Genomic DNA, 14,986 nt, shown 5'->3' on the forward strand with positions numbered 1-14,986 from the left:
GGAAGCCACCTTCCAGGAAAGGAGGCAAAGAGGAATGTCCCTGAGAGGTTCAAAAGGCCAAGTTAAAGTCCCAAGGGGGAGAAGGGGACCGATAAGGAGGGGCAGCGTGTGCCACTCCCTGAAGAAGGTCTGGACATGAGAATTGGACACCAGAGGACATTGAAAAAGAATGGAAAGGGCCAAAACTTGACCCTTAAGGGAGCTGAGAGCCAACCCTTGTTCCAGCCCCGACTGCAAGAAGGAAAGGAGTCGGGGAGAGGAAAACACGACCAACGAAAATAAAACCGCCAGGTACGGTGGTAAATTTTCACAGAGGAGGGCTTGCAAGCCCTGAGCATGGTGCGAATCACTTGGGAAGAGAAACCTCGGGTCCTTAGAACCGCGGTCTCCATGCCGCTCCGTCAAAAGCAGAGAAGGTAAATTGGGGTGGCACAGGGGACCTTGAGATAGGAGGTCTGGATGAGGGGGAAGGCACAGCGGTACGTCATTCAGGAGCCTTACCATGTCGACGTACCACGCCCTCCGGGGCCAGTCTGGGCCAGGAGAATGGCGGGAACGCCCTCTGCTGTTCGTTTCCTCAAGACCCTGGGAATGAGAGGAAGGAGAGGAAACAGATAAGGTAGGGCAAAGCCCGACCAAGAGATCACCAAGGCGTCCACGACCAGAGCCAAGGGGTCCCGATCTTGACACAAAAAGCGGAACTTTTTGGTTGTGGCGGGACGTGCAGAGGTACACGTTGAGTGCCCCAGAGGTTGTAGATCTCTGCAAACACCTCCGGATGCAGGGACCACTCGCCTAGGTCGGCTGAGAAAGTCCACTTCCCAGTCGAGTACGCCCGGAATAGGAATCGCTGAGATGGCCGGTACCCTGAGATTCGCCAAAAGGAGAATTTCCCAATGAAGCAAGCAAAGAGTGATTTGCCCTAGTTCCTTCTCGGGTGACCAAAGGCTCTGGACCGTCTGGTCATTAAAAACAACTCCCTAGCCCGACAGACTGGCATCAGTCGTGATGACCTGGCAGTGGAGGGGCAGTAAGGAGCACCCCTGAAGAAGCAGGGGGGAACGAAGCCACCACAGAAGGGACTGACAAGACTGTTGAGATAGAACGATCTTGCGGTCGAGAGACAATGGAGACCTGTCCCACCGGGAGAGAATCGACAGTTGAAGAGGTCGATAATGAAACTGGGCGAATGGCATGGCCTCCATGGCCGCCACCATCCGAACCACGACTTCCATGCAAAAGCGAATGGAAACTGGTGCAGGGTGCCGAAGTAATCGGACTCCTGACAAGAGAGTCAGACGATTGTCCGGCGGGAGTCGGAAGCGGCAGAGGCCGTGTCGAACTGGAGCCCCAGGAAAACTAGAGACTGGGTTGGAGAGAGGTTGTACTTGTCTTGATTGACCATCCAACCGAAGCGAGACAAGGCCTGGGAGGTTGAGACCAAGACTCTCCAGATTCTGAGCTCTGATTGGAGCTCTGATCAGGAGGTCATCCAAGTAAGGAATCACTGAGACACCTTTTGTCCGTAAAAGGGCTATCACAGGCGCCCGGACCTTAGCAAGGACCCGCAGAGCAGTGGCCAGACCAAAGGGGAGAGCCACAAATTGAAAATGGCCTTCCGGAACTGCAAGCGGAGGTACCGCTGATGCCGGGAATATTGGAATGTGGAGGTAGGCATCCCTGATGTCCCCCGAGGAAAGAAACTCCCCTTGATCCATGGACACCACCACCGAACAGAGAGACTCCATTCGGAAATGGAGGAGTAGAAAATGCTGGTTGAGATGCTCGACATCCAAGATTGGGTGAACAGAAACACCTTTCTTGGGGATCATGAAGAGGTTGGTGTAAAAACCTCAAAAACGTCCCCGGAAGGAGCCGGGACAATTACTCCCTGGATGAAAAGGGACCGGAGTGCGCCCCGAACTGCCTTAGTACCAAAAGTCCGAAAGGACCAGAAGGAGGAGGACTTCAGTTGGGAAGTAGTGCCGCAAGCCTTATTCTGAGGTAATAAGGAACTCTTTCCGCCTGTCGCCTCTGAGATTATCTCAACTAGGTGCTTACCAAAAAGCCGAGAACCAGTAAATGGAAGTTCAGTCAGAGACTTCTTGGAGGCGTATCCGCATCCCAGGCTTTAAGCCACATGGAACGACGGAGGGCTACCAGGTTGCCTATGGCAAAGGCAGCACAGCGGCCTGACTGCATGGAAGCAGAACACAGAAAATCTCCAGCTTTGGAGCATTGGAGGGCTAGGTCAGATAAATCCTCAGGAGAGGATCCTGAAAAAAAACCCTGGCGGAGTTGGGAAGACCCTACTGAAAGGGCTTTGACACCCAGGCAGAAGCAAAAGCAGGAAGAAAGAAGGAACCTGCTGCCTCAAAGGTAAATTCTGCCAAAGTCTCCACCTTCTTGTCCGCTGGATCATTGAAAGAAGCCGCATCAGCCAATGGCAGGGTAGTCGCCTTAGAAAGGCGGGAGACCGGTGGATTCACAGTTGGAGAGGAGGTCCACCGAGCAATGAGGTCCTTGGCGAAAGGATATTGCACTTGAACCGTCTTTGTTTCCTGAAAATTCTTGTCAGGATGCCTCCAGGCGGACTGCAGCAAGGCTTCCAATTCAGCATGAGAGCTGAAAATCTTGGGTGCCGGTCGGGCACGATGAGAGGAAACTTCTGGAGCTACGTTCGAAGTTCCTGGGTCCTCTAAATTGAAGGTGTCTCTTATGGCTGAAACCAATGAGTACACCATGTCCGACATATCCGTGCGGTCCTCTGAGTCAGATGCCGAATCGGAACTTCATCTACCAGTTCTCCAGGTGAATGGGAACGGTTGGAGGCAGTCCTGGTAGAATAAGAGACTGTCCTGGTACGCGGTTCTGGAAAGCCAGAGTGGCAAACATGGGAGCGTCCTCTAGGGGAGCGAAACTCGCTACCAGCTGGAGTCACGGAGCGATGTCTGCGAGGGGAGCGCCCGTGCCTGCCAGAAGACTCAGTGGATGAGTTAGAATAAACACCCCTATTATGCTAGCGAGAGCGGGTAGTATAGGGAACGGGTCCATCTGGAGGGCCAGTGGAGGGAGGACCTCTCCAAGGCAGTCACCACAGAACGGGAGACTTGAGGATAACCGGACTGGAGGGATGGCAGAACCCACGGGGGTCTGGGGGGACAGTGGTGCAGGCAGAACAAGTGGGTTCAGCAGAACCAGACATTTTAGCGTGATAGCCCTTACGGGTGTAATACGCAACTTCCTATCTAACTGTGTAGAGGGAAGAACAGGACTGGGCTCAGACATAAAAAAAAAAAGCAACAGATCATCCCAAGTCCGTGTCCCCAACAGGGCAGCTGCAATGAGGAGAACCCGAGTGTAGCTGATGGGGAGAGAGAGAGAGAGAGAGGGGAGGGGCTGACAAATGTCCGACCAGTGGAAGAAATGCGCCGAGATAAAACAAGGGCGCCACTGATTGGCCCTGAAAATCCCCCTGCGCACGGACAGCACTGAGCTGTGACAAATCGCGCGCTCTGAAGAATCCCCGCCGGCCACAGGTGGGCGGAGCTAAGTCCGTACAGGACCTGCGGTGAAACTACATGCGGCCGAAAATGGCGCTTGCTCCCCGCCCCGAACACATAAGCAATCGCACATGCGAATGACAGGGGAAGGGGAAATAGCAGGCGAACACACCGCTGGCAGCCCGACAGGGAAAATGACGGGCGCGATACGCAGCCGAACCGAAGCTGCTCCCATTCATAATAGTAAAAGTCACAGCCGCGGCTGAAAAGAAATAAGCCGCACAGACAGTATTGTACCTCAGACCTACACCACTGCAGAGTCCCCCAAGTTCTAATAAATAAAGAGACCCCATTGCAATAAAAGAGAGGGAAAACCAGTCCCTCCTGCCAGGCCCCCAGTCCTCATGTATAAAGAGTGGGCCAAAACTGGGGGTCTCCAGAGGCTGAAAGTCCGCTACCTGTAAGAAAAGGAGGGGATTATACTCACCTTCAGTCAGAAGAACTTACCTAATGGAGTCTTCAGTCATGAAGTCTTCAGTCAGTATTTTGTCACCTGTATCATGCCGGGCTTGAAAAGCAAGACAAGCAGGGAAAGATGGGGGACCCGGACCCATGAGGTACAACCCCAGACGCTGACCATTGGCGAGAGGGGGTTAACAGTACATCCAAGATGCCTGCCACCTCTCGCAATGGGGAAACAGTGAACGCTAAATTCCTGAGTCCCCACCTGAAAACCAGGAAAGAAAAAGGAATAAAAAAGCTAACACATTCCCTAACTAGGAAAATAAAAAATATGAGACCTGGTCTGGAGAGACTGTGTCTACCTCCTTAGACACTAAGCAAAAAACTGATTACCTCAGGTGCGTGTGGGTAGGTATACCCTGCTGGGAGGAGCCGACTTTTCTTGTTGCCATAGTGTTGAACCTCCTAGAGACAGCAGCAGGGCTGTGGAGTCGGTAGATAAGTGTTCCAACTCCGACTCCAACTCCGACTCCTCTGTATTAATATGTGAATGTATTTTATACATTCCTTGAAGGAAAGAAAGGCAACATACATGTCATTACCACAGGACTACTGACTGGGAAGCCAAAAGTCTACTGTATTGAACAGTTTGTGTGCTGATCTGCTGCTGAAGATAGGGCAGTGGGAGGATCCAGGAAGGGGCATTTATTATAAAACATGATTTCCCTAGTAGAATCCCATAGTCAAGTTTAACGGGGTACTCCGCCCCTAGACATCTTATCCCCTATCCAAAGGATAGGGGATAAGATGTCAGATCGCCAGGGTCCTGCTGCTGGGGACCCCCGGGATCGCCACTGCGGCACCACGCTTTCATTACTACACAGAGAGAGTTCGCTCTGTGCGTAATGATGGGCTATACAGGGGATGGAGCAGCGTGACATCATGGCTCCGCCCCTCGTGACATCACTGCCCGCCCCCTTAATGCAAGTCTATGGCAGGGGGCGTGACGACCCCCACGCCCCTTCCCATAGACTTGTATTGAGGGGGCGGGCCGTGACATCATGAGGGGCGGAGCCGTGATGTAACGATGCTCCGGCCCCTGTATCGCCCGTCATTACTCGCTCGCTCTGTGCAGTAATGAGCGCGCGGTGTCGCAGCGGCGATCCCGGGGGTCCCCAGCAGCAGGACCCCGGCGATTTGACATCTTATCCCCTTTCCAAAGGATAGTTCGCTCTGTGCGCAATGATGGGCGATACAGGGGCCGGAGCATCACTACATTACGGCTCCGCCCCTCATGATGTCTAGGGGCGGAGTACCCCTTTAAGCTAACAACCGAGCTTACAAGTTTTTATAGCCTTAGCTGAATGGCAGCAGTTTTTCCAATGGTTTACAGCTTCAGTCTTGAACTATTGACCCTCCATTCCCTTCACTTATACAAGTGTCTCTAGTCCTGCAAAAAAACATATTTCCTTAACCCCTTATCAGTGAGAGGCGAGGTTACCCATGGGTTCCCTGTAACAGCAGGACACAACACTATGGAAAGTATAAGTATTGCCGCTCCTAATTGTGCGTTGCGTGCCAAATAGTAAAGCACATGAAAAGCTTCTTCACGGTCACTTAACGTGTTCGTTTTGCGTTTACATGAGGCAATGCATGCATTGGTCTTTATTCTTATAGTAGAGAATTCATTAATTATAACTTTTTGTGAATTGGGACATTTAAACTAGCTTTTTTTATTTATTTTTTATTCCAATCTACATTTAGTAGGAGTCGGTGCATTGTTTGGCGACTCCGACTCCATGTACCCAAAATTTCGTCCGACTCCTCGACTCCGACTCCAGGGACAGCAGCATATACCCATAGTCTGTGTCCCCCAATGGAGCCGATAGAGAAACTTCATTTTCTAGAAAAATTTCAGGGGTGCCAACATTTACGGCCGTGACTGTATATATCACATCCACGTGAAATACACAACATACCGTACATCACATACCACATACACACCACATATATCACATATATACCAGGCAAATCATATTCTTACCACATACATCATATATACATAACATACCCATCACTTACATGCCACATAAATCACATATACACCATATATATATTATATATATAAAACAGACCCATCATTTACATACCTCATACTTACCACAGAAATCACATATACACCACATATATAACATACTTACCACATAAATCACATATACACCACATATATAACATACTTACCACATAAATCACTTATACACCACATATCTAACATACTTACCACACAAATCACTTATACACCACATATATAACATACTTACCACATAAATCACATATACACCACATATATAACATACTTACCACATAAATCACATATACACCACATATATAACATACTTACCACATAAAACACATATACACCACATATATAACATACCCATCATTTACATACCACATACTTACCACAGAAATCCCATATATACCACATATCATACTTATCATTTACATACCACATACTTACCCATCCCTTACATACCACATACTTACCAAATAAATCACATATACACCACATATATAACATACTTACCACAGAAATCACATATACACCACATGTATAACATACCCATCATTTACACACCACATAAATCATACATAACGCATATATTACATACAACATAAATCACATATATACCACATATATAACATACCCATCACACATACCTCATACTTACCACATAAATCACTTCTACACCACATGACATACTTACCACATAAATCACACATACACCACACTTACCACATAAATCACATATACACCACATATATAACATACTTACCACAGAAATCACATATACACCACATGTATAACATACCCATCATTTACACACCACATAAATCATACATAACGCATATATTACATACAACATAAATCACATATATACCACATATATAACATACCCATCACACATACCTCATACTTACCACATAAATCACTTCTACACCACATGACATACTTACCACATAAATCACATATACACCACACTTACCACATAAATCACATATACGCCACATATATAACATGCTTACCACATAAATCACATATACCCCACATATATAACATACCCATCATTTACATACCTCATACATACCACATAAATCACATATACACCACATATATAACATACTTACCACATAAATCACATATACACCACATATATAACATACACATCATTTACATACCACATACTTACCACATAAATCACATATACACCACATATATAACATACTTACCACATAAATCACATATACACCACATATATAACATACTTACCACATAAATCACATATACACCACATATATAACATACTTACCACATAAATCACATATACACCACATATATAACTTACTTACCACATAAATCACATATACACCACATATATAACATACTTACCACATAAATCACATATACACCACATATATAACATACTTACCACATAAATCACATATACACCACATATATAACTTACTTACCACATAAATCACATATACACCACATATATAACATACTTACCACATAAATCACATATACACCACATATATAACATACTTACCACATACATCGCATATACACCACATATATGACATACTTACCACATAAATCACATATACACCACATATATAACATACTTACCACATAAATCACATATACACCACATATATAACATACACATCATTTACATACCACATACTTACCACATACATCGCATATACACCACATATATGACATATACACCACATATATAACATACCCATCATTTACATACCACATACTTACCACATAAATCACATATAACCACATATATAACATACTTACCACATAAATCATATACACCACATATATAACATACTTACCACATAAATCACGTATACACCACATATATAACATAAGCATCATTTACATACCACACACTTACCACATAAATCACATATACACCACATATATAACATACTTACCACATAAATCACATATACACCACATATATAACTTTCTTACCACATAAATCACATATACACCACATATATAACACACTTACCACATAAATCACATATACACCACATATATAACATACTTACCACATAAATCACATATACACCACATATATAACATACTTACCACATAAATCACATATACACCACATATATAACATACACATCATTTACATACCACATACCACATACATCGCATATACACCACATATATAACATACTTACCACATAAATCACATATACACCACATATATAACATACTTACCACAGAAATCATACATAACGCATATATTACATACAACATTACCACACACACACTTACCATGAACACAGACACTTACTGCTTTTCCATCCTCCTCTTTGGCTCCCGAGCACCTTCAGGTCATGTGACCCTTTTGACCCATCATGTGACCCTCACTACGTCTGTGCAGTGTGATCTATAGTATAGTGAGATCTGATCTAATGGAGGCCAGAATACAGTGAGATCTGATCTAATGGAGGCCAGAATACAGTGAGATCTGATCTAATGGAGGACAGAATACAATGGAACAAGAGCCCGCCTCCTGGACACTTCATGTGACATCAGGTAGGAATCCTTCCCCCTGTATATGGCTGTGAGGACTGAGGAGATACCAGAGCTGAGGATTGGATATCAGAGATATCAGTTATATGATACAGCAGCGCCCCCTGTGGTTACATAGAGATTATATCAGTTATATGATACAGCAGTGCCCCCTGTGGTCACATAGAGATTATATCAGTTATATACAGCAGCGCCCCCTGTGGTTACATAGACATGACCTGCAGCGCCCCCTGTGGTTACATAGAGATTATATCAGTTATATAATACAGCAGCGCCCCCTGCGGTCACATAGAGATTATATCAGTTATATGATACAGCAGCGCCCCCTGTGGTTACATAGAGATTATATCAGTTATATGATACAGCAGCGCCCCCTGTGGTTACATAGAGATTATATCAGTTATATGATACAGCAGCGCCCCCTGTGGTCACATAGAGATTATATCAGTTATATGATACAGCAGCGCCCCCTGTGGTTACATAGAGATTATATCAGTTATATGATACAGCAGTGCCCCCTGTGGTCACATAGAGATTATATCAGTTATATGATACAGCAGCGCCCCCTGTGGTTACATAGACATGACCTGCAGCGCCCCCTGTGGTTACATAGAGATTATATCAGTTATATAATACAGCAGCGCCCCCTGCGGTCACATAGAGATTATATCAGTTATATGATACAGCAGCGCCCCCTGTGGTTACATAGAGATTATATCAGTTATATGATACAGCAGCGCCCCCTGTGGTTACATAGAGATTATATCAGTTATATAATACAGCAGCGCCCCCTGTGGTTACATAGAGATTATATCAGTTATATGATACAGCAGCGCCCCCTGTGGTTACATAGAGATTATATCAGTTATATGATACAGCAGCGCCCCCTGTGGTTACATAGAGATTATATCAGTTATATGATACAGCAGCGCCCCCTGTGGTTACATAGAGATTATATCAGTTATATGATACAGCAGCGCCCCCTGTGGTTACATAGAGATTATATCAGTTATATGATACAGCAGCGCCCCCTGTGGTTACATAGAGATTATATCAGTTATATGATACAGCAGCGCCCCCTGTGGTTACATAGAGATTATATCAGTTATATGATACAGCAGCGCCCCCTGTGGTTACATAGAGATTATATCAGTTATATGATACAGCAGCGCCCCCTGTGGTTACATAGAGATTATATCAGTTATATGATACAGCAGCGCCCCCTGTGGTTACATAGAGATTATATCAGTTATATGATACAGCAGCGCCCCCTGTGGTTACATAGAGATTATATCAGTTATATGATACAGCAGCGCCCCCTGTGGTTACATAGAGATTATATCAGTTATATGATACAGCAGCGCCCCCTGTGGTCACATAGAGATTATATCAGTTATATACAGCAGCGCCCCCTGTGGTTACATAGACATGACCTGCAGCGCCCCCTGTGGTTACATAGAGATTATATCAGTTATATAATACAGCAGCGCCCCCTGCGGTCACATAGAGATTATATCAGTTATATGATACAGCAGCGCCCCCTGTGGTTACATAGAGATTATATCAGTTATATAATACAGCAGCGCCCCCTGTGGTTACATAGAGATTATATCAGTTATATGATACAGCAGCGCCCCCTGTGGTTACATAGAGATTATATCAGTTATATGATACAGCAGCGCCCCCTGTGGTTACATAGAGATTATATCAGTTATATGATACAGCAGCGCCCCCTGTGGTTACATAGAGATTATATCAGTTATATGATACAGCAGCGCCCCCTGTGGTTACATAGAGATTATATCAGTTATATGATACAGCAGCGCCCCCTGTGGTTACATAGAGATTATATCAGTTATATGATACAGCAGCGCCCCCTGTGGTTACATAGAGATTATATCAGTTATATGATACAGCAGCGCCCCCTGTGGTTACATAGAGATTATATCAGTTATATAATACAGCAGCGCCCCCTGTGGTTACATAGAGATTATATCAGTTATATAATACAGCAGCGCCCCCTGTGGTTACATAGAGATTATATCAGTTATATAATACAGCAGCGCCCCCTGTGGTTACATAGAGATTATATCAGTTATATGATACAGCAGCGCCCCCTGTGGTTACATAGAGATTATATCAGTTATATGATACAGCAGCGCCCCCTGTGGTTACATAGAGATTATATCAGTTATATAATACAGCAGCGCCCCCTGTGGTTACATAGAGATTATATCAGTTATATGATACAGCAGCGCCCCCTGTGGTTACATAGAGATTATATCAGTTATATGATACAGCAGCGCCCCCTGTGGTTACATAGAGATTATATCAGTTATATGATACAGCAGCGCCCCCTGTGGTTACATAGAGATTATATCAGTTATATGATACAGCAGCGCCCCCTGTGGTTACATAGAGATTATATCAGTTATATGATACAGCAGCGCCCCCTGTGGTTACATAGAGATTATATCAGTTATATGATACAGCAGCGCCCCCTGTGGTTACATAGAGATTATATCAGTTATATGATACAGCAGCGCCCCCTGTGGTTACATAGAGATTATATCAGTTATATGATACAGCAGCGCCCCCTGTGGTTACATAGAGATTATATCAGTTATATGATACAGCAGCGCCCCCTGTGGTTACATAGAGATTATATCAGTTATATGATACAGCAGCGCCCCCTGTGGTCACATAGAGATTATATCAGTTATATGATACAGCTGCGCCCCCTGTGGTTATAAGAGATTATATCAGTTATATAATACAGCAGCGCCCCCTGTGGTTACATAGAGATTATATCAGTTATATGATACAGCAGCGCCCCCCTGTGGTCACATAGAGATTATATCAGTTATATGATACAGCAGCGCCCCCTGTGGTTACATAGAGATTATATCAGTTATATAATACAGCAGCGCCCCCTGTGGTCACATAGAGATTATATCAGTTATATAATACAGCAGCGCCCCCTGTGGTCACATAGAGATTATATCAGTTATATGATACAGCAGCGCCCCCTGTGGTTACATAGAGATTATATCAGTTATATGATACAGCAGCGCCCCCTGTGGTTATAAGAGATTATATCAGTTATATAATACAGCAGCGCCCCCTGTGGTTACATAGAGATTATATCAGTTATATGATACAGCAGCGCCCCCTGTGGTTACATAGAGATTATATCAGTTATATGATACAGCAGCGCCCCCTGTGGTTACATAGAGATTAAATCAGTTATATAATACAGCAGCGCCCCCTGTGGTCACATAGAGATTATATCAGTTATATGATACAGCAGCGCCCCCTGTGGTTACATAGAGATTATATCAGTTATACTATACAGCAGCGCCCCCTGTGGTTACATAGAGATTATATCAGTTATATAATACAGCAGCGCCCCCTGTGGTCACATAGAGATTATATCAGTTATATGATACAGCAGCGCCCCCTGTGGTTACATAGACATGACCTTAGTTATATACAGCAGCGCTCCCTGTGGATATGTAGACATGACCTTAGTTATATACAGCAGCGCCCCCTGTGGTTACATAGAGATGACCTTAGTTATATACAGCAGCGCCCCCTGTGGTTACATAGAGATGACCTTAGTTATATACAGCAGCGCCCCCTGTGGTTACATAGACATGACCTTAGTTATATATAGCAGCGCCCCCTGTGGTTACATAGAGATGACCTTAGTTATATATAGCAGCGCCCCCTGTGGTTACATAGACATGACCTTAGTTATATACAGCAGCGCCCCCTGTGGTTACATAGAGATGACCTTAGTTATATACAGCAGCGCCCCCTGTGGTTACATAGAGATGACCTTAGTTATATACAGCAGCGCCCCCTGTGGTTACATAGAGATGACCTTAGTTATATACAGCAGCGCCCCCTGTGGTTACATAGAGATGACCTTAGTTATATATAGCAGCGCCCCCTGTGGTTACATAGAGATGACCTTAGTTATATACAGCAGCGCCCCCTGTGGTTACATAGACATGACCTTAGTTATATACAGCAGCGCCCCCTGTGGTTACATAGACATGACCTTAGTTATATACAGCAGCGCCCCCTGTGGTTACATAGAGATGACCTTAGTTATATACAGCAGCGCCCCCTGTGGTTACATAGAGATGACCTTAGTTATATACAGCAGCGCCCCCTGTGGTTACATAAACATGACCTTAGTTATATATAGCAGCGCCCCCTGTGGTTACATAGAGATGACCTTAGTTATATACAGCAGCGCCCCCTGTGGTTACATAGACATGACCTTAGTTATATACAGCAGCGCCCCCTGTGGTTACATAGAGATGACCTTAGTTATATACAGCAGCGCCGCCTGTGGTTACATAGAGATGACCTTAGTTATATACAGCAGCGCCCCCTGTGGTTACATAGAGATGACCTTAGTTATATACAGCAGCGCCGCCTGTGGTTACATAGACATGACCTTAGTTATATACAGCAGCGCCCCCTGTGGTTACATAGAGATGACCTTAGTTATATACAGCAGCGCCCCCTGTGGTTACATAGAGATGACCTTAGTTATATATAGCAGCGCCGCCTGTGGTTACATAGAGATGACCTTAGTTATATACAGCAGCGCCGCCTGTGGTTACATAGAGATGACCTTAGTTATATACAGCAGCACCCCCTGTGGTTACATAGAGATGACCCTAGTTATATACAGCAGCGCCCCCTGTGGTTACATAGAGATGACCTTAGTTATATACAGCAGCACCCCCTGTGGTTACATAGAGATGACCTTAGTTATATACAGCAGCGCCCCCTGTGGTCGCATTAATTGGGCTAGTGGCAAAATATCCACCTGCCCGGACATGGCTCGGCTTTGAGCGCAACAGGTCAAAATGTCGCCCATTTTTGCCCAACGAGTAAACTACAGAAAATGGCGTACTGAAATATCCAGAAGTGTGTACCCGCAGGGAAATGTATCAAATGCCCTGCGACCATTTAATAAATTTGGCGCCCATCTGGGTGGTCACTGCGGGGTTAACCAATCTCGTAATATCAACAATAAATCCGCCATGCGTTGCCTTTGGCCTGGTGACAACCAGCCTGAAGGTCGCCATCCAGCGCCTCATTATGCAGATATTTTACATCGGATACGTTGCCCGGAGGAAGGGTCACCGCCTACAGTTCCAGCGGGGTGACACTCGCCTTAAACACCCGCTGTAATTTTCACATCAGCCTTATATCATCCTAGGACAGCTATGAAATGAAGACGGGTTCACATATTTTATGAGCGCGTTAAAAGAACGTAAAGTGCGTGACGAGTCGTGTCTGCAGATCACGGAGGAGGAAACACAAATCCCACCGCTTCTTTTTCTTTATTTAATTCTTTCTGTACATTTAACCTCTAACCCAGGTCCTCGCAGCTATTGCAAAATTACAATTCCTAGCTTGGCCATAGGCTTTTGGGGGCACTGTATTACAGCTTAAAGGGGTACTCCATTGTTGCATTAAAAAACACCAAAAATCCATTTGTTTTGTGGGTCTGTAATCCTCTCCCCTACCATTTCCCTTCTTTAGTTCCCGGCGGAGCCGTTGCTCAGTACTGCAATTCCCAGGATGCATTGCTTTCCTTTAGCTCCTCATCACAGTCCTCACACAGATCTCCTGCCAGTTTTGTGCCCTGAGCTGATGCAGAACATCTCATTTCACAGCAGACTATCACACAATCATTGAGGTTGAAGCACCTGCTGTATACATTCTCTGTCTGTCCCTCTGCCTGTGGCATTGTTAACCTCACCTAGTTCTTCCATATATATGTGTATATGACAGGGAGATGGGGATGTAGGCTATAGGGGCCGGTCAGAGGTGATGACATCATTCAGTGGTGGGGCTAGAGTTTAGAGACAAGACCCAGCTACGCCTCCTGAGACATTCAGGAGAAGGGGAGGAGCTGCGGATCTGCTGAGACAACACCACACTAATAATGAGAGGACTACACTACTTCCTGTCAGGAGAGAGGGAGAAGACGATGAGCTGTTGAGACAACATCATACTGATAATGAGAGGACTACACAATCTCCTTTGAGGAAAGAGGGAGGAGCTGGGGAGCTGCTGAGACAACACCACACTGATAATGAGAGGACTACACAATCTCCTGTGAGGAGAGAGGGAGGAGCTGGGGAGCTGCTGAGACAACACCACACTGATAATGAGAGGACTACTCAATCTCCTGTGAGGATAGAGGGAGGAGCTGGGGAGCTGCTGAGACAACATCACACTGATAATGAGAGGACTACACAATCTCCTGTGAGGAGAGAGGGAGGAACTAGGGAGCTGCTGAGACAACACCACACTGATAATGAGAGGACTACACAATTTCCTGTGAGGAAAGAGGGAG

General features: G+C 45.2%; 2 protein-coding genes across 21 annotated transcripts in view; one reads left to right on the plus strand and one right to left on the minus strand.

Annotated features, from left to right (window-relative positions):
• Positions 1 to 8,519, minus strand: part of SHISA6 (shisa family member 6) — a 595,422-nt gene extending 586,903 nt beyond the window's left edge. For 6 of the 18 annotated variants that reach the window (XM_056549477.1, XM_056549472.1, XM_056549473.1 and 3 more), the window contains exon 1: positions 8,335 to 8,511. The gene's annotated coding sequence lies outside the window, so the exon portion shown is untranslated. Of the gene's footprint in view, positions 1 to 8,334 lie in introns of all 18 variants that reach the window. The other 12 variants (XM_056549466.1, XM_056549461.1, XM_056549464.1 and 9 more) reach the window with 7 other exon arrangements.
• Positions 8,459 to 14,986, plus strand: part of LOC130297246 (leucine-rich repeat-containing protein 4C-like) — a 142,575-nt gene continuing 136,047 nt past the window's right edge. The window contains exon 1 of one of the 3 annotated variants that reach the window (XM_056549491.1): positions 8,459 to 8,598. In XM_056549491.1, the coding sequence (XP_056405466.1) occupies positions 8,556 to 8,598 (43 nt within the window). In that variant the 5' untranslated portion in view covers positions 8,459 to 8,555. The remainder of the gene's footprint in view (positions 8,599 to 14,986) is intronic. The other 2 variants (XR_008849457.1, XR_008849458.1) reach the window with 2 other exon arrangements.

The sequence above is a fragment of the Hyla sarda genome, chromosome 13 (genome assembly GCF_029499605.1).
Source record: "Hyla sarda isolate aHylSar1 chromosome 13, aHylSar1.hap1, whole genome shotgun sequence".
Classification (NCBI taxonomy): Eukaryota; Metazoa; Chordata; class Amphibia; order Anura; family Hylidae; genus Hyla; species Hyla sarda.